At 43.7% G+C, this 27,585-nt stretch overlaps 1 protein-coding gene across 3 annotated transcripts in view; it reads left to right on the plus strand.

Moving 5' to 3' along the window:
* The window catches only part of LOC126162039 (patronin), a 445,213-nt gene that overhangs the window by 137,562 nt on the left and 280,066 nt on the right, over positions 1–27,585 (plus strand). For all 3 annotated transcript variants that reach the window (XM_049918266.1, XM_049918267.1, XM_049918268.1), the window contains exon 2: positions 14,518–14,613. In XM_049918266.1, coding sequence (XP_049774223.1) covers positions 14,518–14,613 — 96 coding nt within the window. The remainder of the gene's footprint in view (positions 1–14,517; positions 14,614–27,585) is intronic.

Consider the following 27,585-nt stretch of genomic DNA (forward strand, 5'->3'; position numbering starts at 1 on the left):
AGCCCCTCCATGAAAAATGCGACCACACCATAACACCACCGCCTCCGAATTTTGCTGTTGGCACTACACCTGCTGGCAGATGACGTTCAGCGGGAATTCGCCATACCCACAACCTGGTATCGGATCGCCACATTGTGTAACGTGATTTGTCATTCCACACAACGTGTTTCCACTGTTCAATCGTCCAATGTTTACGCTCCTTACACCAAGAGAACCGTCGTTTGCTGGCGTGATTTGTGGCTTATGAAATCAAAGTTTTCTCACTTACCGCCTAACTGTGTGTTTCGCGACGTTTAAAAACTACTGAAGTCGCTGATATGGAATACCTGGCAGTAGGTGGCAGCACAATGCACCTGATATGAAAAACGTATGCTTTTGGGGGTGCCCGGATACTTTTGAACACATAGTGCAATTGTGTGCTGTGTGTGATGTAACCTATAGCAGCATAGCAAAAATCATTTTCATGACTGCAATCATTTCAACTTTTTCCGAGATTCGAGTGAAGTAAATACATTTAAACAGCCACATCTTTTCAACATCATGAATGACCTGTTAATCAACGTTATGTCTGCCACCTACGCTCTGAGCCAACGATGACGTCTTTGGTGTGCTACCAGTCAGCAATAATTCTCCAAGATGTTCTTACATGTCATTTTCGAACATCACCTTTTAATTTCATAGACATTGTGAACGACGGGTAACACATCCCATGCAGAACATCGTGTTAAAACTGGTTTTCGGCCGTGCTGTTACTACACTGTGATCACACGTTGATTGTTGCCTAATATTCTGTCGGCACCATTCCATTAGGTAGTGAGATGATAGAAATCAGTGTATCGCCTTTCATTGATATCTTCCATGCTGTTTGCGTTGGAATTTAACAACAGTGTAGCTTCTTGATCATCCTGCAATGTTAGTCTCAAACTGAATTACTCTTACCCCTGTAAGGAACTACAATTAATGTGACAACTCTAGACCGTTCGCCTGGTGCAGGTCTTTCGATTTGACGCCACTTCGGCGACCTGCGCGTCGATGGAGATGAAATGATGATGATTAGGGCAACACAACACCCAGTCCCTGAGCGGAGAAAATCTCCGACCCAGCCGGGAATCGAACCCGGGACCTTAGGATTGACATTCCGTCACGCTGACCACTCAGCTACCGGGGCCGGACACAACTCTAGTAGAATATTAAGAGTGAATAGCGTGTTCTTGTTCTCATGTACCGTATGAGTCAAGCAAGAGACGAAATTAGAGCGTTGAAACAACTTCTTATTGTTGGACGTTCATGTATCATATTTCGAAAGTCACGCTATTGCGCATTCCGGAAAGGAAAAGCGAAAGCTAAATGCTACTGTAACACGAATTTTTAAAAATTCGAAGTTATAATAAAGGGATGTACTCCTGACCTTTAAAGGCGTGCGCCACGAGCTCTTCAAGCCGCCGCAGCAGGAACTAGTGTTTCTCCAGCCACTATAATCTAGCAAGCTGATCGATTGCATTCCTTAATAGAATGTGCCGGCGTCGCAGACGTTTAACCTCATTTTGCTTCTCCATTGCTAAGCAGGGACATAATTCTGACAAGGGCTTGTTACTGTATTTAAGGGACGACATCTGCAATTCTAAATAAAGATACAGATACATATTGCGCCGAGCTAGAGTGCAGTCTTGTGTTCTTGTTTCGATAAGTATGAACTCCTATGGGCCTGGGGAAACCCTGAGCACAAAATAAAAAGTAAGCGAAAGATGAGAAAGTACGGTGAGAATGTAGCCCAAACACAGTGCAAGTTACGAGAAAAATATTAGTTTGGCGAATTTATTCATCGTGATGATGATTAATGAAAATCCTACATAAATAAGAGGAAATTGTGTTTTAATCACCTGTTTTTTTTTTAAATGTAATTGACAATTCTCAAAAGACGCAAGGTTGCTTTCAGGCAGCAACCTATGATGAAGTGGAGGAGGACGCTACCGGGATTCGGGGCGGTGCGTCGGTCCCGGATCGGACCCATCCGGTGGATTAACAACGCGAGCCGGTGTGCCAGCCAGCCTGGTTGTTGTTTTTAGACTGTTTCTCCATACCCGACTAGGTGAATATCGGACTGGTACCCACATTCCGACCGAGCGATGTGGCGCAGTGGTTAGACACTGGACTCGCATTCGGGAGGACGACGGTTCAATCCCGCGTCCGGCCATCCTGATTTAGGTTTTCCGTGATTTCCCTAAATCGCTCCAGGCAAATGCCGGGATGGTCCCTTTCAAAGGGCACGGCCGACTTCCTTCCCCGTCCTTCCCTAATCCGATGAGACCGATGACCTCGCTGTCTGGTCTCCTTCCCCAAAACAACCAACCCACATTCCGCCTCAGCTGATTCACAAACATATACGCCCTCTCACAGTTCACATGGACAGCACTAGATGTAGATGATGATGATGATGATGATGATGATGATGATGATGATGTAGTCTTCAGTCCAAAGACTCGTTGATGCTGCTCTCTATGCTACTCTATCCCGTGCAAGCCTGTTCATCTCCGAGTAACTACCCCAACGTGCATTCTTCTGAATCTGATTCTGCATTCGTCTCTTGGTCTCCGCCCCCCCCCCCCCCCCCCCAATTGCTTCTCTCCAATACTAAATTGTGATACTTCGATCCCTTAAAATGTCCTACCAACCGATCCCTTCTCCTAGTGAGGTTGTGCCACAGATTTCTTGTCTCTCCAATTCTGTTCAGCACCACCTCATTAGTTACGTGATCTACCCATCTAATCTTCAGCATTCTTCTGTAGCACTACATTTCGAAAGCTCCTATTCTTTTGTTGCCTAAGCTGTTTATCGTCCATGTTTCATTTCGATACTTGGCTACACGCCATACAAATACTTTCAGAAAAGACTTCCTGACACTTAAATCAATACTCAATGTTAACAAATTTCTCTTCTTCAAAAACGCTTTCCTTGCCATTGCCAGTCTACTTTTATATCGTCTCTACTTCGATCATCAGTTATTTTGCTCGCCAAATAGCAAAACTCCTGTCCTACTTTAAGTGCCTCATTTCCTAATCCAATTCCCTCAGCATCACTTGATTTAATTCGACTACATTCCATTGTCGTTTTGATTTTGTTGATCATCTTATATCCTCCTTTCAAGACGCTGCCCACTCCGTTCAGCTGCTCTTCCAGGTCATTTGCTGTTTCTGACAGAATTACCAAGTCATCGGCATACCTCAAAGTTTTTATTTCTACTCCATGGATTTTAATTCCTACTCCAAATTTTTCTTTTGTTTCCTTTGGCATCCGGCCGCCACCTCTGCAATTAACATTGCCAAATTCGGATAGTCACATGCCGACCGCGTGGAAACACGTGTTGATGCCAAATAGAAAAGAAGGAAAGACAGCCGCTACGTATGTTCTGGTTCAGGCTGTACTGGAAACTGAAGTCAGAGACAACATGTTTACAGATGTACATATGATTCTGTGTTTATGATAAGTGTGCGACGAGGACTGCATGCGATTGTCGTTACTGCGTCTTTGTCGGCAATATAATTACTCCGTGTTGACCGGCTACGAAAGTGACTTTGTTTGTATTTTGATTAACCAAAGAAATTAAAAAGTTTCAAACAGTGTTGCGCACAAACCGTCAAGGACTGAAGCCAGCGCTAGAGTGTCATATAAATGCTCAACTTCAACCAAATACTCCACAAATCATGCTACACTGTGCCGGGCAGGCAAGATACATCTTATCAGCATCATAGATTTCTTAACCTATTCCAGTCGCCTATACACGCACCCTAACGTGTCTCAAATTTTTCTTGTGACCTGCAAACGAAATTTACGTTGTGACGGCTTAGTGGTCGCACAGTGCTTTTCGAATACAAAGTCTTGAAATATACCGGACAGGGTTTCGCGAGGGCTACGTCGTGGTTCTTCCAAGGATTCCCATTTAAGTTCCCCGAGCATTTGTTATACTTTCGTATGGACTAAACGACAAGTTACTATCCTAGCAGCGCGTCTCTAAGTTTGTTCGAAGTCAGTTTGTCACGCCTACGTGATAAGGACTCCAAGCACTGGAACAATATTGTAGAATTGGTCACACTAGCGTCTTTGGGCGATTTCCTTCACATAATCACAGCAGTTTGTAAAAACCCTTGCAACAAATCTGTCTTCCATACTACTTTATGTGCTCGTCCCATTGCTTTTTAATGTTGCACCTATATGCTAATATATTACGTGCTGAAACTGGTCGCTGCTAATCTCTTAATTAGATATCAGATTCTTTGTCTTTGTTACAGCCATTACATCACATTTATCCACGTATAATCGGAGTTGCCATTCATTGCAAGAATTGGAAATTATGGTAAAGTCTATCAATATTGCCTTGCGATCTTTCGAGGAGGATATTTTGCTATAGATTATAGACAGATGCACTGATAGTGCTGCTGGTCCTATTTGAAAAATCTTTTCTGTATATTGAAAACATTAGACGTCCTATTATGCTTCTTTGGGATACACACGAAATTGCTTTCAATTTTTGACATTCACCGTCCAGTATAATGTACTAGATTCTGGTAGTGAAATATCCCTCAAGTCAATCACATGATTGCGAAGATACTCCGCGTGGTCGTATCTTGTTTAGCAGTTGAAGTTACTGTGTTGAACGCCTTTCGGAAAGCAAGGAAAAAGAAAACCGCATGTTCTCCTGCATCTAGTAAGCACGCCGTGTTACGTGCGAGTGCTTTTTTTTTATCCGCGTTGATTGTGTGAGAGCAGCATGTTTTTCCAGCATCGTCATGATTTTTTTTTAGCTTAGAATGTGGTTTAGGGACCCGCAGCAGGAGGAATTTGGCGACATAAGTGCAAAAGTATAATTCTATGTGTCATATGACTCAAAAACAGGAGTGATTCGCACTCCCTTCCAATCACAGGTGACAGGTCGGAACTTCTGTTGCCATGTCGAATATCTGCGCAAACGAGTCTCGATATGGACTAGGAAAGGAGCTAATTCCGCGGAGTATTCATTGTAAAAATTAAATAGAAGTCTATCAAGGCGTGGTACAATGTTAGCTTCAAATAGTCCTGCTTGTTTTTCAGTACCGGGGAAGCTAATATCGTTATCTCCCATTCGTGAGTCAATGTGGCGAGGGACCGATGACCTCAGTAGTTTGGTCCCATAGACCTCAACAACAAATTTCCAAAAATTTTCAGTTTGGTGCTCCAACATAACTAAAAATAGTATCCTCTTGCATAAAAAGGGTCTCAGATGCAAAATTTAAAACTTCTGGTTCCGGAAACCTCTCTTCAGTTTGGACACCAGACAGATTCAAGAGAGATTGTGTACAAGGTTTGAATCTGTTCTTTGACTTTATGTATGGCCACAACTTCCTGGGATTTCTCTGATAAATATTTCGTGGGAATCAGACTGCGAAAATTATTGCAGGCTTCAACGCAAGAGTCGTCGAACGAGGCGTCTGTCATCATCGCGGCAAGGTCGCGCAAACATGTCCGAACACACGCGGGCCGGCCGGCCGCGCACACCTGTGACTCCTGCAGTGTTGGAACGTGCGGACACTCTCATTCTACGTGACCGACAGATCACACATACCTCACCTCTCAACTGGACGTCTGTTGGTAGTGCTGACTCATTCGTCCACCAGCTGGGGAACTCAAAGGTGTGTGTTCGCCGACTTCCTCGTCGCCTAAAAGAAGATCATAATGAGCAATGAAAGGCCATCCGTGCGTAATTGCTTGCGCGGTACGAGATCCATCGTGAGAATTTTTTGTCCAATACCGTCACAGGCCCCAAAACGTGGTTTCATCACTTCGAACCAGAAACAAAATTGCCATCTTGAAGTGGCGCCGTATCACATCAAAGCCGGACCTTCAGTTGGTAAAGTCTTCTGGGACTCTGAAGAGGTTATTCTGTTCGATGTCCTCCCTCATAGTGCAACGATCAGGTCTGTAGTGTATTGTGCTACCTTCAGCAAATTGAAGAAACGACTTCAGCATTTTAGTCGCTACAAAAATGCAAACGAACTTCTCCATGACAACGCAAGGCCTCACATAAGCCTGCTCACGCGACAGAAGCTCACAAAATGTCGTTGGGCTCTTCTTCCTCGTCCGCCCACAGCTTGGTCTTGCGTCTTCCGACTGCACAGTGACTCCGCGGGAAGCAGTATGTGGATGATGGGGAGATTATTGATGGCTCCGACGTCGACCAGTAGGTTGGTACCCTGCGAGCATACGGGTCTCCTAGTAATATGACGTAAGGCCGTTGCAGTGAACAGGTGTTACGTAGAAGAGCAGGGTTTTGTAGTCAGAAGAGTGGGGGAATAATATGGTGTATTGGAACCCTGAATGAAACAAACCTGCTTTCAGTAAAAAATGTGTTGCATTACTTATTGAACGCCCCTCGTCGATTGTCAATCACGCATATGGCAAAACAGCGCGACCTGGCTGGTGCTGAGGCACTAACGGGGCTGCAACCCGGCAAGATGCGTTGCTGCGGAATGCGCGCGCCGCCCACCAGCGGTAGCCAAGGCCGCGCTGCGTCGCCTGCTCCTTGCTGCCGCGTAGCCTCTCAGCTGGCAGCCACGCCTTTGCCCCGTCGAGTGTGGGCAGCGAACGTCAAAGCTGGACCCAGCCCCGTGCCGGCTTTTGGCTACCATTCAGCACCGCTCTCACTGCTTCGTCCACACGCTAGGGATGGGGAAAACCGACCGGTTAAAACCGATACCGGTATTTTAGTTCTGAATAATGTATATTTTTCGGTATTTGTTTGTCTCGGTTATAACAAGTGTTTTTTTTTTGTTTTCTTATTATAAACGAGTGTAAAAATCGAAATAAACTAGTCATAGTAGCAGTGCTAAAATTTTTAGTTTTTAAATAATCCTTTTCTTAAAAAAGGAGTAATTTTTATTCGTAAAATTTGCATTGATTTGAAATATTGCGTTGTTGTAGCGATCAGTGCTATTTTAATAGCAATGTCGAGACGAACGGTATAAGAATCAGTACCTCTTTGCTGAGATGATGATGTACATTCTACCGTGTGTCGTAGCTTAAGGCACCCGTTTACGTGCAGTGTGCAAGACTTGCCTCTACCGATCTATACGGTAGTTTCCCGCTGTCGTCACAGTATATCTGTTGTACTTCAGAATGGCACTAACCCTGGTCTGAGAATATTTTTTCGAAGTGGCATAACGATGAAGTCATCATCATCATCAGTTATCTGCTATATTAGCAGGTCCTTTGCCTCTCCTTTTTCTGCGATCCATTGCTTCCTTCTTAAGGCTGCTGTATGTTGTACCGTCCATCATTCATCCAGTATCTGGAATCTCTTCCTTCCTCGCTTCCTTTTCCCTTCCACATAACCTTCTAAAACTGTTTTTATCAGTCCGTCATTCTTTTTTAATATATGCTCAATCCAATTTCTTTTTCTTCGATGAAGTACAATGCCTAATTTACTTTTAAAGATTAAAAATTTGTCTGTTTCTCTGAAATAATAAAAAGAGAAAAGAAATTATCCTAAAAGTAATAAATTGAAACCGTAATAATTAATTCATAGTATACAACAAAAATAGAAAGGAGCTGATGTGCTGCCTGTGTCTATATAATATGCCACCAAAAATAAAGTTCAACCTCAGTTTTCACCCTTGAGCACTTATTCTTCGTAATGCCCAAGTAGTGGTTTCATCCGCGATTACAACATGATTTTTGATCAGAGTTTCAAAAAAAATTGAATCCATAGGAGAATACTGGTGATTTTTTATGGTATTCAGACACTTATTACTTTTCGAGAAAAGCACCGGACAGTGGACGGACTACATTTTCTTTTATTTGTCTCTTTAATATTTTGATTTTATATATCTTGAAACTGAGAGACTCAAAATTTTTTCAATCTTTGTTCGATTTTTACGTTTTTTGCAGGAAATAATACGAATAAAAACCAAAAATTCGTTATTTCAGCAACTGGTAATTTTGAGTGGTTTCAACAGTCAGGTAAAACTGGCTTGGGAAAAACCGATATAACAGACAACCGATTGTTTCATCGATAGTCGCCATCCCTACCACTGACGCTGACTGCAGAGCGACATCACTTCTTTGTTTTGACATGAGGATAAAATCAGAGAGATTAGAGCCTACACAGAGGCATACCGACAATCTTTCTTTGCACGAACAATACGAGACTGGAATAGAAGGGAGAACCGATAGAGGTACTCAAAGTACCCTCCGCCACACACTGTCAGGTGGCTTTCGGAGTATGGATGTAGATGACTGTTGCGGCTTGCTGGAGCTACTAATAAGAGCGAATTACTCAACAAAGCAAAGCAAAGCGAGCTCCCGCTGCTAGGGAAATTCACATGGTCGCTGTGCATACCTGGGAAATGATAGCTGAGAATGCTTGTTGTAACCAATTAAATTTATTGGCAGTGAGAAGGGTACGATAGTGACAGTGGTAACGGTGAAGTTCAGTGAATGTGCATGCTAATGTTAGGAAAGGAAAGCACCCCTGTTCTGACCACAGATGGGGCAACCCCGTGTCAGCCTCATCCAATGGCGCCATCTGGCGCTGCTAATTTTCAAGCCGCTCCTCGGTTGGCATCACGATGAGTGGACTCCGTTCCAGTCCGCCCATCGAGGGAAAATCCCTGGCAATACCGAGAATCGAACCTGAGCCATCCGATTGTCAGTCGGCGACGCTTACCACCCAATTACGGACGCAGACTTGAAACAGTTAACTCTACCGGTACTGTACAGAGGATAGGTGGTGGAACACGATGCCGAGGGGAATAGGGTTAAATGTAACTGGCACCAAAGAAGATGCATCGTCTTTACTACGAGGATTCCACTGTGTGTGTGTGTGTGTGTGTGTGTGTGTGTGTGTGTGTGTGTGTGTGTGTGCGTGCGTGCGTGCGTGCTTGATGTTTTTCGGCTGAAGAATATGGAGGCTTATAGTTCAAAATTCCTAACCAAGGGAAGCGGAGTTATCAGTGATGTTGATATTGCATTATCCCAACAAGATATCCTTGCAGAAATAAAGTCGGAATTTTTAGTACTCGACGTACGAAGGTTCACAAAGAAAGTTATAGAAAATGGAGAGTTGAAAGTACTTCCCACAACGAAATGTGCTGTAACATTTAAATTTCAACTTTCCCAGTATGTATATTTGTGCGGTATGCGATGCCCTGTCGCACCGTATGTCCAGTTAGTTTTGCAATGTCACAATTGCCTTAGATATTTTTATTTAAGTTTGCAGTGTTGTTGTAGTGCCCGCTGTGCCAAATGAACGAGCCCATGTGACCTCACAGTGCTCACATTCCGGAGAGCTCAGGTGACTGCATTGCAACAGAAACCACCTCGCTACTGATCGCTGTTGCCCAATTTATCAACAGCACATGGAAGCAAAGCGCAGCGAAGCCTATGGCCCTTCTTATGCAACTGCTGTCTCGTTACCGCGACCATCATTAGCGCAGACTACTGCTGGTGTTTCTACAACACGAGAGCTCTCTCCTAGTGACTGGCCTAAAATATGCGAGGAACCAAAATGTTTGGACACGACGGACAAAAGGGTACAATAGGGACCTAAGAATGCAGTTATGTCGGTTCCAGCTCCCAGGTCTTACAAAAAAAAACCATTTACTCGCAGTCCATACAAGCAGGCTGATTCTGATATGGATACGAATTTCGGGTTCCACAGCACTCAATACAAAACAATCCATATCCTCCCATTCCTCGGGCAACATCTTATACCTGTTGAGAAACTACTATTAACAGGCTTTGTGCTTTAATAATGCAGATCTTTCTTTCTCTTAAAAATGAAACAGACATGGTAACGACACAGGCTCTTTCTTATGCATAATGCTGCTGAAGACTTCTGCAAATCTGACAAAGGCTTTTAAAATACTCCAGTGGACTGCACGGTCAGCAAACTCGAACAGAGAAAGTCTTTATCGGGAGTTTAGCAGCAACCACGTACCGGTAGCTTGAATTTGCGAAACTTGGTTTCAGCTAACCCAACGAATACAATTCAAAGGATACACCGTTCTCAGAAACGACAGAGATGATGGAAGATGAGGAGGAGTAGCCATTTTGATTAGAGAGACAGTTAAGTTTAAAAAATTGGACATCACTATTAGGACAACAGAATGCCAGGTAGTTGCTGCTGTAATTTACACTCCTAACGGCGCATTCACCATCGTTACCTTTTACAAACCACCTAAGTGTAAAATACAAGATCTTTCACTGGATCAGATTGTAGCCCAGCTTCAAACGCAATTTCTCCTTTTTGCAGACTTCAACGCACACCACTCCCTATGGGATTGAGAAATAGATAACGCGGATGGCAGAGAGTTAGTTACACTTTTTGAAAAGTTCAGTTTGATTCTTCTAAATGATGGTTCACCTACTGTGATACATAACCCAAACAGACGACAGTCGGCCGTCGATTTGACATTGTGCTCTGTTGACTTCAACTCTGTAACGGAGTGGACGGTCAAACGAGACCCCCTTGGCTCAGACCATTTCCCTCTGGAAATCACAATAGACTTACCTATAAACACAGTAGAAATTATCTAATCAAACAGCAGGTGGAAAATAAAGGTCGTTGACTGGCCAAAGTATACTGCAACAGTCCAGGTGAAGTTTCAATCTTTTAACAATTTGCTAGCTCCGAAAGAGGCCTACCAAAAGCTAATTTCAAAGGCGATGGTCACACTGGATCAAACATTACGTAGCTGTAGATTTCGGCAGAAAAAAAATCGGTACTTGTTCCTTTCAGGAACCAAACTATGCCAGACTGCTTGAATAGTGTAAGACTTTATGGTCATAAAATACCACTAAAATCCCAGGCGAGGTTTCTTGGTGTTCTCTTCGATTCTAGAATAAGTTGGATACCTCATATTCAAACCTTCGTCAGTACGTGTGAAAAAGCATTGAACCTTTTCAGATCAGTGACAAGAGTATGGTGGGGGGCTCACCCAAACACTCTGCTCACTCTGCACCGCACGTTGATACATTCCCGCATAGACTACGGATGCACCGTCTATCACACTGCTGCTTAGTACTTAGCACTATTGGATGATACAGAAGCTTACGCATCTGTCTCGGAGCTATGCATTCTTCTCCCACCAACGCCCTTCTCCTGGAAGCATCAGAAATGCCTCCACATATTCGCAGAACAACGATGTGTGATAGTTATATCTTATAGCGGATGGCAGATACTAAACACCCACTGATAGTGCGAATCGCTCAGGAAACAGTAGTTTTATATCTACATGCGGTACGAAGACTGGAAATATCTCCAAAAGAAAGTATATCGAAGTGAGGTTCTTCCAATGTTCCTATATGACTGTCACAGCTCTTATCACGATACTGCTGTAACATACGTAGACTATTCCAGCAAAGGAAAAGGATATGGGCAGTTTTCACCTACATCGCTCCTGACAGTAAAGTGGGCAGGATATCTTAAACTATATACAGGTGGCTCAAAAATGGGGATGGAAAATCATACCGGATGTGCTTTCTTCTGTCCAGAATCTGCAGAAGATAGGAAGTTTCAACTACCGGGTGATGCTTCCATATTTCTCGCTGAAACTTTCGCTATTATAGAGGCAATCAAATATGCAAGATCTCTCAGAATACCCAAGGCAGTAAGAATCACCCGCTCAAAGCGTACTAAAATTCATTAGTTACAGGAACTGGAACAAAAGAACTAGTAAATACACTCTCGACATACTGGATCATTATCACAAAGCTAAGAAGACTGGCCAAATTGTAGAATTTGTAGAGTTCAAATCACATTCCGGCAATCTATACAATGACAAAGTAGATCAACTAGCGAGAGATGCGATTAACAATGGAAGACCTATGGACATTAAACTCCCATACACAGAATACCTCGTAAAAGTAAAACGACAAGCGATTCTCTCATGGCAGGAAGAATGGAATGAAAGCCAACAAACAAGAGGTGAAAGCTATGCACGTATACAGACATTCATACCAAGACGGACATAGTTTGCGAACTCCAAACATTCAAGGAAAATTATAACGTCCATTGTGAGAATGCGTCTCAATCATGGATCTTTCCGTGCCACCAATCATAGAATCGGCGTATCGGAGACATCCTACTGTGAATGTGAAGAGGGACAAATGGTGATGTAAATCATATCGTATTTCAGTGTAGACGCTCTGAGAAAGGCAGAGTCAACCTTTTAAAGGAGCTCTTAAGACTTGGTCACTGCCAGCCGCTTTGTACTATCCCAATTCTCGGAGACAACCCGGAGTACATACGATGCCATATCCCAATTTCTAGCGGAAGAAGACATAAAAATCTAAAATGATTTGAACTTAACTACAGAACTTAATTAACAAATAAATTTTTAGCAGTCAACTGTGTTTTGTAATCTGATTACAATAATTTTGATCTGAAAACATATGAATGTATGCCCTAAACAGTATGTATGACGTAGAAAAGTTATCTTGTTATGAGTGTCAGTACAGTTATTTGTGATGGCTAAAACGTTTGTATGCTAAAAGCCAATAAAAAGGAAAAACACTTGTATAATAATCTTTGCTTCTCTGGATGTTCGGGAAAACTACTGCAAATACACGTCTAGGACATGTTGAATTAGATTCAGCAGACCAATAACAACTAAATGAATGGAAATCGTGCTCTACTTTAACCTTGTACGGTTTTGCGATGGCCCCATATTACCGAAGTTGCTAAATTTCAAGCAAAATCTTTTATTAGCCGTAAATCCGTAACTAAACGTTTGCGGACCTATGCTTATATGAACTTTTTTCTTTAGTTATACTTGTAGAATAACATATTAAAATATTTGCATATGTTCGTGACTCACCCTGTATATTGGCCATTTTCGAGGTGGCTGCTTTATCAGATATCTAGTTTCGCGTGCTACTGCGCTGTTAAAAAGACTGAGGAATTTCTCGAAGGCATAGTCCAGTACTGTTGGGCATAATAATATCTGGTACAAAATACCAGTGCTGTTTTATTACGGCTGTTTTCATACTACATCGAACACAGTAGTAATATAGCTACTTCGTTAAACCACGCGAAAGAATAATCATTGTGTGAGCGCCTCCACCTGTGCCTCGCTCGCGCTACCTACCATTGCTGATGCTCCAAATATGTCGTCAGCCCTCCGTAGATGTCTTTAATGCGAGCAATGCAAGTAGCCGGCTCGCCTCGCCACGCCTAATTTGGTCGTTACAGTCGCTGGCCTTAGGATGCCGTTCATTTCATTATGCATCCGAATTGCGGAACTGTTCCCCAGGCCTTTTTTCTCCGTAGTACTTCCCTGCACCAGATCCATATTACACTGAAGTAGCCGGTTCTGCTAGTCAGTGTATTAATAATTTTTTTCTGAAGAAACTTCCGTCTTCAAGGATTTAGAACACGTCATCAAACAAGAATATACCATTAATGTTTACAAAATGAGACCACTTCATGAGTTTAATGACAAATAATTTGCTAGGGACCGTTTATTAATGTCCATAAAAATTCCAATAACTGACATTTTCAAAGTTATACTTGATTTTCTATTTATTTGGGTGTTTGTACAATTCACAAACAAAAAGCTTGGCTCGAGTTCGAGGTCGAGTCTTGGTCCGGCACACAGTTTTAATCTGCCGGGAAGTTTCATATCAGCGCACACTCCGCTGTAGAGTGAAAATCTCATTCTAGAGAAAGCTTGGCATTTGTTAATATACTAACGAAAAATCATTAACATACACAAAGAAAAGTAATGATCATAAAGTGGGACTTATGGGACACCACATGTAATTATTTCCCAGTTGGGTGATGAATAATAGTGTAATATTGGGCTCTCTCGTACTGATACTCTGTTTCCTGTCAGACCCAGCAAAAAGATATTGCGATTTACACTGTCAAATACCTTTTGGCAGATTGTGGAATATACCAGTAGTGTATAATTTGTCCAACGAATAAAGTACATGTGCACTGTATATGTAAATAGCTTTCTCAGTATCGCAGTACTTCATAAATCCAAATTGTGACATTGTCAATATATTTATTTGTAGTCTGATGGTTAAAAATACGCATATATATTACCGTTTATAAAAGTTTTGAGAATGCTGTAAAAAATTAAATTTTTATGATACTACTTTCACTTGTTCCTTATAACTTTTCCTGGTGTGGTGAGGGTTATATTCACATTATTGAAGGGATTTGTAATGGATGGTATGATATTCCAGCGTATACTGACCTGATAACATCTTTTTAGTAACACTTATGAAATGCTTGTAAGTTTTACAACACTGCACGTTTTTCCAATGCGTCATTTACTTTTAATACCATCTGCTTAACTTCATTTCATATTCTACCAGCTTCCTTTTTCACTATATTCCATATTGTCTTTATTTTGTAACCTGATATGATTCCTTTTCATATGATAATGAGAAATACAATGTTAAGATCTCACTAATAACATTAGTCAGACATCATCACATACATAGCCATACCTAACCTCTCACTTTTTCTTGTTCCAGGCTAAACAGCGGGCTTCAATCAAATGGTTGCTATCAAAAGCGTACAACAACAAAGTTCCTGAAAACATCCGAGAACCTTTTTATCGTGACCATGAGGTAAAATTTATTTGGGTTTTGGTCACTACATGTTCATTTGTTTTATGTACATAATGCGTATACCACCTACACAAGTTATGTACCGTGACAGTTGGAAAACAGTAGCCTGAGATTTCTGGACATCATACGTATTCAAAACAGCATAAATACTTGATTGAAATATAACACATTCTTAACAGCTCAGCCCCCCTCCTAGATTTACTATCAGCTCAAGTATTTCACATTTTCATAATGCAAATGGGTGAATACATGGATATTTCTTTCTGTACTCTTATGGATTACTATTACAGGTAGATTTTTGTATTAAAAGCATATAATTATTAATATAATCATAGAAAAAAGTTTAAATTTATTTCAGTAAAAAGACTATTTCTCTGAACATTTAAGTTTTGGCTAATAATGACACACTCTTGAGGACACCAAAGCTCGGATTGTTAGTCCAAATATTCTTCAGCACTAAAGAGAGAAGAAAATGAAACATGAGTGTGTAGATATTTGCCGGTGGAACGATGAAGGGTACAAAAAGAGTACCACATCTGAGAAATGGAGTATAAGAGCAGACAAGTAGTTAAGAGTAAATATAAACCAATGAGTGTATCAAGAAGCCAAAACAGAAATTTGTTTGGTAGGCATCACATTTTATCAATTTAGAATGCAGATAGCAAAGTGACTGACAACCAAGAGAAAACGACATTGTCATTCAGATTACGTTACGTGTTTGTGTAGCTCAAGATATCAGTCAGAAATACAAATATGTAATTGTGAAAATAAACGTTTAATAAGGAATTTCAGGTGAGGTGTATAAACCCATGGAGATCCTTTTGAGATGATTACATATGGAGCTGGAGGCAAAGCAATATGGAAGAAACTTGCAAAATTGATTCCAGAATGCATGCTGAGAGAGAGACAGAGACAGAGACACAGAGACACAGAGACACAGAGACACAGAGACACAGAGACACAGAGACACAGAGACACAGAGACACAGAGACACAGAGACACAGAGAGACAGAGAGACAGAGACACAGAGAGACAGAGAGACAGAGAGAATCCCCCAAACCTGAATCAGTGTTGTAATTCAGCACAAGAAAACTAGTATAGGCCTATCAGTTTGCTATCCATTACATTAAGCAATGTTTACCATCTTTTTAGGCACCTAGCAACCAGTCACTGCCACAGTTATATAGTTAGTTGTTAACTTTTTTTCTTTCCATTATTTCTGTTTCACCAAGAACTCCACTTTACTAAAATTTAGAAAAGGGTACTACATTCTATGAAACAACACATTTGACCATGGAGTTTGCTCACATGATTGTCGAAGTAGATTTGTATTGTGACTGAGGCCATTGGGAAATCAATAAAAAGAAGATTGAATGACTATTCATCATAATATATAGCATTTGTACAATGAGCATGGTTCAAATTGATGAACAGTTCAGTTAGCCAGTTTCATATCGTCAAAATTCCATGACACAGACACATACTACTGTTTATTTCTTCATTACACATTTACTTGTTACTCACCATGGCAAGTTTTTATCCTCAGCAAAGAACCCCAGTACTTACTTGACAGCAGCCTGAGATGACCTGGAGCCATCCTGGAAGGGCTGGAACAAGGGAAAACCCTCCCCTGTCAGGGAATTAACCCCGGGAACTCTAGAGCTAGTTCTGTACCCACTAGACAACCACAGCCCCAGTTTTCACCAACAGGTAGACATACTCAAGAGGAAGATTTGTTTCATATTTATTACTGTTACATCCTCCAAGTCATATAGCCTTAGATACTTTGTGCTACCTGTGCGAAGTCAGGTCAGGTCACTAGTTTCAATTTAACCACAAAATAAATTAATTATCTCTCTCTCTCTCTCTCACTCTCACTCACTCACACTCACACACACACACACACACACACACACACACACACACACACACACACACACACACACAAAAGCAAACTAACTAACTAACTAACTTAATAATTTAAGGTTATTAAGTATAGAATGGAGAGAGTAGGTTTCCAGTTGCTGATTTGTCCAAAGTTACTTCAATAATCATGTTTTCTTTGAACATTTCTGCTTGGTTTCTCAGTAAATTCTGCCCTGATGCTAGTTTACTTAGTCCCTCAGGAAACTCATGACTCTTTCCTGAGTGTGCGTGGCGAGCATGGGGCAGCAAGCTATCACAGTGTCTACTTCCTTTCGTGTGCTGGAACCTGTCATCTGTGACTATCCTCCTTTCTCTTGCTCTCTTTCTCATAATGGCAGCCTTCAATATCATCCTGACTGTTCCTTAGGTTCTGCCTTCTTTTCTCGGAATATTCATTCATTCATCACCTTTTTGACTGTAGTAGTTTCTGGTCCCCTTCTAGGTAAGAACACGTTAAATAGCACATACTGCATACACTGTTAAAGATGATGTGTGCACAGTACCTGTGTAGGCTGTTGTATGTGCTCCAAAACCAATGTGGTAGCCAATCCAATACAATGGAGTTATTATGTACCTGTTGGGTTGAGCTCCCTGACGACACAGGAATCACACTGGTGTCTGAACTCCTAGTTCCACACCTGTGCCAAGGAGTAAATGCCTGTCTTACTGGGGCATCAGGACACCCAGCAGTGGCCATTGTGTGAGATAGCCTTTTCTGCAGCTAGGTGGAGTCCGATTGCAGAGCCCATGGTTGGAGGAAGTGGCATCAAGGCAGTCCTTACGGCCTCTTCATGCTTAATGTCTACAACTGTAATGTGATCATTCAGTGGAACTGTAATGGATACTGTCACCTGGTAGAACTACACAACTGTATTTCCTGCTCTTCTACAATTTGCCTTTCAGTACAAGAAACAATTTTCGCTGATGGGCATTTCAAAACACTCTGTGGTTGTCATGCACTCTGTTGGAATAGTGCTGGGTCATATGTTGGGTTCTGTTCTTTCGTTTTTAGAGATGTCGTCGGCCAGTGGATTCCACTTCATACCACATTGGAAGCAATAGTAGTGCGGGTACAAATGACCTCGATGATCTCCATTTGCAACGTTTACTTGCAGGCCATTTATTTGAGGTGGTCACCTTACTCCAGCTACTTCCTCCCTTTTCTCCTATTTGGGGATTTCATTGCACACTACACCTTTTGCAGAGCTACATGTTGTCTGGTATAGGCCTTTTACCGGACAAATTTCGTACTAATCATGATCTACATCTCCTCAATGATAGTATTCTTCCCCACTTCGTTGTTGCCCATGGTGCCTTTTTGGCTGTTGATCTAACGATCTCCTGGTGACTACACTGCTTTGGTCAGTACGTGATGGTCTTTGACAGTGAGCACTTTCGAGTGATCCTGTCACTTACTTGCCATTGCCAGTTGTACACCTCTGCTTTACCTTTGCCCCCGAGCAGATTGCATCATCGATGTTGCGTAAGACATTTCCGATGTGATCACCTATGGTACTGCAACTGCTATTTCATTTCTACAGGTTGCTGGTCTGTGCCTTGGTGCACCAAAGACATTGTAATAGCTTGGCCAGAATCACCAAAGAGCCTTGCAGTTTACAGGTGACATCCTTTTAAACCACCCATATCACTATAAAGTTATTTCGTGGTAAGGCTCACCATGGAATTAAGCAGAGTAAGAAGGAATGCTGGGAGCACTAAGACTTCTTTCTGGGAACATATCCCTCTTTATCCCAAGTGTAGGCAAGCTCTGTAGTCTCCTGGGCCATCAAAGACCTGCAACTGTACCTAGTATCTTCTTTCAGGATGGTCTCTGTATGGACGTGTCACACTCTTGCTGAATACCTTGTGACCCATTTTGCAACTGCGTCTATGTCCTCTTCTCGTGAGCTGTGTTCTAGATCTGTAAGTGACAAATTGAAGACATCTCCTCTCTCCTTCACACTTCAGCATGCCAAATTATATAATGAACATTTCACTGACTGGGAATTGCTTCACGCTCCTGCATGAGTCACAATACAGCGGTGGACCCTATTTCTGTTCACACTCAGGTGATACAAAATCTGACTTCAGCGGCTCCATCTCATCCAGATCATCAACTGTATTTGGCTTGTGCTGTCTTCCCTTTACAATAGTGAGATGGTATCATCATTCCATCCTTAAGCTGGACAAAAACCTGACAGCCATTGATAATTACCACCCGATTACCCTTGTCAATGTGCTCCGTAAACTGCTTGAAAGGTTGGTTACCTGCCAGTTATGCTCTGTTCTCTAATCTTAAGTAATTTTGTCCCCCAGTTGATGTGGTTTCTGGGCAGCGTGGCCCACAACCAAACACCTGCTTAGCTTTCAAATGGCAATCTGCAGGGCTTTTACAAAATGCTAATGTCTCACTGCATTCTTTTTATTGATCTACATAAGGCATATGACACCGACATTTTACTTACTCTCCTTGACTGTGGCGTTCGATGCTCCCTAACAGTTTTTAATTGTCAGTTTTTATCCTATTGGTTGTGCTGGTTTAGAATTTATGCTTATCAGCTCTTCAGGGGTCCAAGGGAACAATGCCCTACAGGGTCCATGCTGTGTGTCACGCCCTTCCTCATCACCATCAGTGAGCTAGTCCCCCCCCCCCCCACCCCCGTCCCCGAAGGGGGCTCACCTCTGGTGAGTCTGTGCTTGGCTACCACAGGACCCTGGCCTTTGCAATCTTTTGTTCCCTTTCCATGCTCCATGTCTATCTTAATTCTGTTCTTTTTCCCTCTATTGGGGAACGTGGTATTGGGTATCTGCGGGAATGCATTCTGAAATTTTGGTAGCCCAACATTGGAACAGTCCATTGTCTGTACATCTCCTCCCCTTCCTCTGCTCTGGTGTTTGAGATCTCTCTATGTTTCCTCTTCCTCCATGTGCACTCCTGAAGACCAGCTCACATGTTTGATGCATAGCAGGTGACTGGGAAATGCGCAATTCCCAGCCCTTCAAGAGGTAGTGTTCACACATACCCCTGGTACAGGCTAGCTCCAGGGAGGAGTGTTTGTGTGAGCTGTTGCCATCTCAATTGCCAATTAATCCCTCTGTCAGGAGTTTGGGATGTGTGACCTGAGGTGTGAACAGTCTCCTAAGGTGGGTGAGCTCCCTCTAAGGGGGATGCCAGTTGGAAGGAGCACACCATCACACACACTTAGTCATGGGGATTTTTTCACAGTGAGCCAATCGCCATTTCAGTCTACATCTACTGAATGTAAAAAGAATGAGGCTAAAGATTCAAAGACTCTTGCAGTTGCATCTCAGTTCCTCATGGTATCAGGTACTGAGAAAGGTCAGACCTTTGCTATGGTTAATCCATTTATTATACAGAAAGTTGCTGATGCAATTGCAGGCTCTGTGAAATCCTGCTCTCTCCTATGTAATGGGACTTTGCTTCTGGAGATCATTTGTGATTTTCAAGCCCAACAGTTGTTAACAGTGTCACTCCTCCATGGCTACACTGTTTGTGTCTAGCATGCTGAATTCTTCATGTGGTGTTATTTGTACTTGGCTGCTTGATGGTCTGACTCAGGAAGAAATCCAAAATTCTATTTCAGATCAGGGCATCATTGCAGCTCATCGGGCAATTAAAAATGTTGATGCCATCTTAGTGCATACATGCACTCTTTTTCTCACATTTGATAGAGTAGTAGTTCAATTAAAGATTAAAGCAAGCTATGATGTCATAAAGGTCCAACCATACTTTCCAAACCTGACATGTTGCTACCATTGTCAACGTTATAACCACACTTGGTTGTCTTGTCCAAACATAGCCAAATGTGTTACTGTGTTAGAGATGCTGACAGGGGCGACTGCCTGCCTCCTCCTCCTCCTCCCTGCTCTATCAACTGTTATGGTGACCATGCCGCTTAGTCCCATGTATCTCGGATGAGCAGGTCATCCATGTTATCTGAGTGAAGGAAGTAGTAGTATACCATGTTGTTTGCAAGTTGTTGGTTAGTCAAAAACCCTGTATTTCACCATCTGGCATTTGTGATACTGTTCTTTGTACACCACACTCCATGAAGGACATAGCCACAGAGACTTAACCACCACATTTCCCCCCCAGTGATGAAATCGCCTGCTGCACACCCGGCAGGCTGGAAAGGATAAAAGAAATACTCCCACAAAGACTTTATACATCACTCCAGCCAACAAACATCTGAGTCTTCGTCTGCCAACCATAAAAGCTGTAAGAAATCGAACAAAGGCAAATGGTCTTCTTATACTCCAACTTGGAAATCCTTTTCTGTGATGTTGCCGAGTGATACCCTCACCTGGCCAACCTGCATTTTGCTGGTGCATACCACCTACCGTTTTTCTGCCCCGAAATTCACAGGCCAAACCAGAGAGAACGCCGATGCCTCTGCAAATTTCATGGAACAGGATCCTCCAGCCTCTGCTCCCTGTAACTGCGAGTCTCCGAAAATTGGCACTGGCCATCACTGAGGTGAATGCCTTTCATTTTTTTCCTACTCCCCATTCCCAGTTATGACTCTTCTCCAATAAAATGTTCGTGGTATTAGATCCAACAATGAGGAATTACGGCCACTCTTGGATGGCAGTGTCTGGTTGTTTCCTGTCTCCAAGAAACAAAATAGTGTCCTTGTGATTGCTTTGAGCTCTTGCATTTCCTTCTGATATGCATTGACCTTTCCCCTGATGCCATTCCACCGCATGGCGGTGATGCTGCTCATTCGGGATGATATCCACAGCCAAACCATCTCATTTAACACCCAGCTGTGAGCTGTTGCAGTTTGCATTTTCCTTCTTTGTTTCACCTTTTCTCTTTCTTATGTCTACATCCCTCAGTTACTTGTTGTTGGCGGGGCAGATTTACTCCAGCTTGGTCAGCTCCCTCACTCCTTTTTGCTGCTCAGCGACTATAATGCCCACCATCCTCTTTGGGATTCTTTGAGAACCCTGAAAGAGGTTCCCTTTTGGCTGATCTCAATTAACTTAACCTCTTCTGTCTTAACACTGGAGCACCTGTGTTCCTTTCAGAATCCACTCATCTATTCCCATTTGCACCCCTGCACTGTCCTGCTTCCCTGTCGTCTTGAGTGGTCCATTCTCGCAGACATGTACTCGAACGACCATTTCCTGTGCGCTATCTATTTGCTGACTCCTACCTCATCTGCATGTAAACCCAACTGGCAGCTTTCTAAGGCCGACTGGAGGCTTCCCTCCCCCATCACGATCTCTGATGACGTTACTTCCCCAGTTGTGATGACCACATAGAGTACTTTACAAACTTTATCCTTACTGCCCCAGAACACTCCATACCTTACACCTCATCTTTACCACGCCATGTCCTGGTCCCCTGGTGGACTGAGGTGTGTCGCAACACGATTAACCATCATCGTGTGATGGTGAACTGTATTCGTTATAAACAGTTGCATGTGCAGTGTCATTGCATTCTTCGTGGTAGCAAAAAAGCTAGCTGGATTTCATTTACTAGTTCTTTTAACAGTTTCACTCCCTCTTTCATCACATGGGGCAACTTCTGTCGGATCTCTGGTACTGAGGTCCATTCCCCGATTTCCAGCCTGAGCGTAGCAGACGATGTCATTGTGGACCTTATTGCTGTCTCCAACACCTTGGGCTACTATTTTCCTGAGATTTCGAACTCCATCTGCTATCACCCTCCCTTCCTTCCTTGGAAATGAGTGGAGGCGGCTTGGGTGATGTCCTTCTCTCGGAATCGTGAGTGCTAAGAGGCTGCCTTTATTATGAGTTAGCTAGATCATGCTCTTACTTCATCCCCATCTTCCACTCCAGGGCCTATCAATGTCCTCATTCAGGCATTGCATCATATTTCTCTTGTGGACAAGCACTTTCTTCTTCATATATACGATTGCATTTGGACAGATTGCATATTTCCCAGACACTGGCATGAAGCTGTTGAAGTCACTGTCATACCCATACCTAAGCCTGTAAGGACAAACACCTTCTTTGCAGCTACCACCCCATTTCTCTCACCAGCTGTGTTTGCAAGGTAATGGGATATATGATTCATGGCTGGCTGGCTGGCTTGGTGGCCCAAGTCTCGCAGCTTACTAACCACTACACAGTATGCATTTTGAGTGTGCTGTTCATCAGTTGACCACAACATCACTTTGTCAACCCGTATCATGAACAGTTTTCTGCGGAAATAAGAGACTGGGGCCACATTCTTTGATTTGGAGGAAGCCTATAACACCTGCTGGAGGACGGGTATCCTTACTGTCTACAAGTGAGGCTTCCAAGGCTGCCTGTCCCCTTTCCTTCAGGAATTTCTAAAAGACAAGAGTTTTCAAGTTACATGTGGGTTTGGCCTTATCGGACACCTTTATCGAGGGGAACAGGATGCCTCAAGGCTTTGTTTTGAGAGTCCTGCTCTTCACTATAGCCTTAACCCTATTGTGGACAGTCTGCCGCCAGGCATCTCCAGCTCCCTTTTTGTGGACAACTTCGCAATCTGTTGCAGTTCTCCCATGAATTTGTCTCCCTGAGTGGCATTTTCAGCGATGTCTTGATTGTCTTTACTTGTGGAGCATCAACAATGGCATTTACTTTTCTAATGATGAAACTGCTTGTATGAATTTCTGGTGGCACAATGGGTTTCTCCCACCGTCTTTACTTCTTGTGCCTGTTGCTCTTCTGTTCACTGAAATTGTGAAATTCCTGGGGCTCACGCTTGATACGAAGCTGTCATGATCCTCCCATGTAGCTTACTGGCTGTACGTTGTACCTGGTCCCTCAATGTTCCAAGGGTCCTAAGTGGTACTGCTTGAGGAGTGGATCAGACCACACTTCTCTATTTATACCAATCTCTCGTCTGTTCCAAACCAGAATATGAATGTTTTGTTTATTCATCTGCACATCTGTCCACCTTAACACAATCCACCATCATGGAATAAGTTTGGCTGCTGGTGCCTTTTACACTAGTTCTGTTGAGTCTCCAAGCAGAAGATGCTGAACTACTACTGTCATACCAGCGTGATGTCCTCCTCAGTGCATATGCATGCCGTTTGTCTTCCATGTCTGGTCACCCATCCTATGCTCTCTTTTTTTTGGCAACTCTGTTGACAGTCACTATGGGGTGCACCCTTCGCGTGTTACCTCCCGGAGTTCGCTTTCAGCTACTGCTCTACCAGCTTTACTTCTTACTACGTTTCATGTTCCCAGTGGGTGTGAACCCTTTACTGCCTTGGCTTCGTGCGTCGACCCCTGTTCATCTAGGACTTCATCTGCATCTCAAGGACACTACTACGGACTCGATGTATCACTTTAAGTTCCTCGACCTTTGCATGCAACTTAGTGATAGTAACTTCATGCACACTGGTGGCTATAACACTGACTGTGGTGTTGGGTGTGCCTTCATCAGCCCTGACAATTTTCGGTATTGGCTTCCAGAAACAGCTCAATTTTTACAGCAGAGCTCTTCCCCCTCTATCACAGCATTACATCTGGAGACACAGGCTGTTAAATTGTCTCATATACTCTGATTCTGTCAGTGCCTCTCAGAGCCTCTATATGCTGTCCATAGTCCATCTTTTAGTGCAACAGGTTCAAGAATGGTTCCACTTGTTCGCGGGTGAGGGAGCCACTGTGGAGTTCATGTGGGTTCATGTTCATGGACATGTCAGTCTGACAGGAAAAGAGGAAGCTGAAGCTGCTTCCAAGGTGCAGTCCTACCTCAGTCTGCTAGCTCTTCCATTTCTTTGGAAGACCACCTTGTTTCCATTTGTTTGCAGATGGCATCACTTTGGTTTCACCAATGTTCTTCACTTCATAGGAACAAGCTCCGGGGAATTAAACCTCTCGGAGCAGCTTGACCAACTTCCTCTTCACCCTTTCACTCCGAGATAGTGCATCACCATTTGTTAAGTGGTGCTTCCCCACCGCTTTGTGTTTAATTGTATCAGCCTTTGACAGTTCCCCATTTCTTGACAAATGCCCTTTTTTTAACTGCTTAGATTCCAGTGCATGTTTGCCATCTGAGTTATCAGCCATTTTAGGAGACGATGTGTGGGCTGTCGGCTGCATTTTACTTTCACCCCTCATAACAATGAGTTCAGGACCACCGCTGTTTCTATGGCATATTTTGTGGATCTTTCTCCAAGGAGAAGTGCTTGTTTTTAGATCCTTCCTTCCATTGATTGGGCTTAATGTGTAGCCACTTTTAACTTCTTTTATTTTCTAGTGTACCAAGCTTATGATATGTAACAACATTATGAAAAGGATAGTTGCTACTCACCATGTAGTGGAGATGCTGAGTTGCAGTAACTATAAACTCGTCCACAATTACTTCTCCTTTGAAGGCATTACCTACAAATAAATGCAGGGTACAGCTATGGAAACCTGCATGGCACCATCCTGTGCCAATCTATTCATGGACCATGCAGAGAATAGGCACAACAAAAAGACTGTCACAAAATAATTTTTCAGCCAACCAGGCCTTTGTCAAAAAGGACACCCGCTTCCACACACACACACACACACACACACACACACACACACACACACACACACACTCACTCTTTACGCAAATGTAACTTGCACACACGACCCACAGTCTCTGGCAGCTCAAACCAGAATACGAACAGCAGCGCATGATGGGAGAGGCAGCAGGGTGGGGGTAAGGAAGAAGCTGGGGCAGGGAGTGGGAGGGATAGCAGGCTAAGGGTGGGGGGACAGTAAAGTGCTGCTGAGGGAGCATGCAAGGACAATGTGGAGAGAGGTTAGGGCAGCTAGGTGCAGTTAGGAGGTTAGATGGAGGTGGGGGGGGGGGGAGGGGGGTAGCAAAAACAGAGAGAAGTAAAAAGCCTGGATGTGCTGGTGGAATAGAGGGCAGTATAGAGCTGGAATGGGAACAGGGAAGGGACTAGATGGGTAAGGGCTGTGACTAACGAAGGTTGAGGCCAGGAGGGTATGTAGGGTATATTGCAGGGAGAGTTCCCACCTGCGCAACTCAGAAAAGCTGGTATTGGTGGGAAGGATCCAGATGGCACGGGCTGTGAAGCAGTCACTAAAATAATGTCATGTTGGGCGTTGTGCTCAGGAACAGTGTGGTCCAGTTGTTCTTTGACCACAGTTTTTCAGTGGACATTCATGTGGACAGACAGCTTGTTGGTTGTCATGCCCACATAGAATGCTTCACTTGTAGATCACATGACCAGTTTCACAGGTAGCCCTGCCTTCAATGGGTTAGGTGGTGATTGTGAGTGGACTGGAGTAGTGGGAGGATGTATGGGGCAGGTGCTGCATCTAGGTGCATTACAGGGATATGTGCCATGAGGCAAGGGATTGGGAGCAGAGGTTGCCTAGGAATGGATGAGGATATTGTGTAGGTTCTGTCGGCAGCAGAATACCACTGCAGGGGGTGGGGGTGGGGGTGGGGGTGGGAGGGGAAGGATAGTGGGTAGGGCATTTCTCATTTCAGGGCACGAGAAGAGATAGTAGAAACCCTGATGGAGAATGTAAATCAATTGCTCCAGTCCTGGGTGGTACTGCGACATGAGGGAAATGTTCCAGCAACCGATAATAATTTTTTTTTTTGTTACATTTCTTATTTGCTCTCTTTGTGACTTCATGCCAATTTCAATTGGTTTTCTCCTTTCATTGTCAATGTACTCCCTCAGATTTCATTTTGTTTCCCCGCATTTCACTGTTTCAACCTTTCATGATTTTTTTTCCCCACATATTTGGTTGCTTTTTTCGAATTTTTTGGACGTAATTATCTTATTTACTTTCGCGTTTCTTCCATCACCATGGGTCCTTTCTTCTTCCATTGGCATCAATACAGAAAAGTTTCCTTATCCATAGCCAGAACCTAGTCTTGCATACCGTTCCTACATTGTTGCTTGGCTCGTGGAATCCCTTATCTCCAGCTGCCACTCCTCTTTCCACAGTGACCTCCATTTGTTCAGATTCCACCAGTCCTTAACCCTCACCAACATAGCCCTGCAAAACCATATCTATCAAGCCCAAACCTCCTTGCTGTACCTTCTCTCTGTCCGTAAAATTTTCCTGCTATGCAATCCCAAATTCCTGGGTCCTACAACACACACTGAAATTTTGCTCTCCAGGAACTAGAGCAACATGCACTGTGCCACCTCAAAGAAACTCTCCACCCTGCTCACTTATTATTCACACCTTGGACTACAACTGTCCAGCACCTCTACAACCACATCCAGACCTCCAACACTTCCCCTCATAGTTGGCAAACCCTGTCTTTCAGACCCCATTCCAGAAATCCAGCAGGATCTCCAGTCTCTCTTCAAATCACTAGGCCCCTCACAGAACTTTTCCCCAGAGTCCATCCCGCTCCCCGAACCCCGACCGCTCCCCGAACCCCGACCGCTCCCCGAACCCCGACCGCTCCCCGAACCCCGACCGCTCCCCGAACCCCGACCGCTCCCCGAACCCCGACCGCTCCCCGAACCCCGACCGCTCCCCGAACCCCGACCGCTCCCCGAACCCCGACCGCTCCCCGAACCCCGACCGCTCCCCGAACCCCGACCGCTCCCCGAACCCCGACCGCTCCCCGAACCCCGACCGCTCCCCGAACCCCGACCGCTCCCCGAACCCCGACCGCTCCCCGAACCCCGACCGCTCCCCGAACCCCCACCTTCTACATGCTTCCTCAAGCACATAAACCCAACCAACCAGGATACTGTGCCCCAACTGAGAGTCTCTGCTTTTGTTGAACAACACCTTCAGCTATTACCTGCAATCTACCCTCCTGTGTAGAAGATACCGACCATTTCCTCCATAGACTCTCCGCAGTTCCTGTTACTTTATCAACAGTGCCCTGCTTGTCGCTGTTGATGCAACCTCCCTTAGTGGTGGCACCCCTAATGCCAATGGCCTTACCGCTATTGAACACTATGTTGCCCTGTGCCCAACAGATTCCAAACCAATAACCTCCTTCCTAGTCCCCATGACCAACTATATACTCACCCACAATTACTTCTCCTTTGAAGGCATTACCTACAAATAAATGTGGCGTAT

The sequence above is a fragment of the Schistocerca cancellata genome, chromosome 2 (assembly GCF_023864275.1).
Source record: "Schistocerca cancellata isolate TAMUIC-IGC-003103 chromosome 2, iqSchCanc2.1, whole genome shotgun sequence".
NCBI classification, from domain to species: Eukaryota; Metazoa; Arthropoda; class Insecta; order Orthoptera; family Acrididae; genus Schistocerca; species Schistocerca cancellata.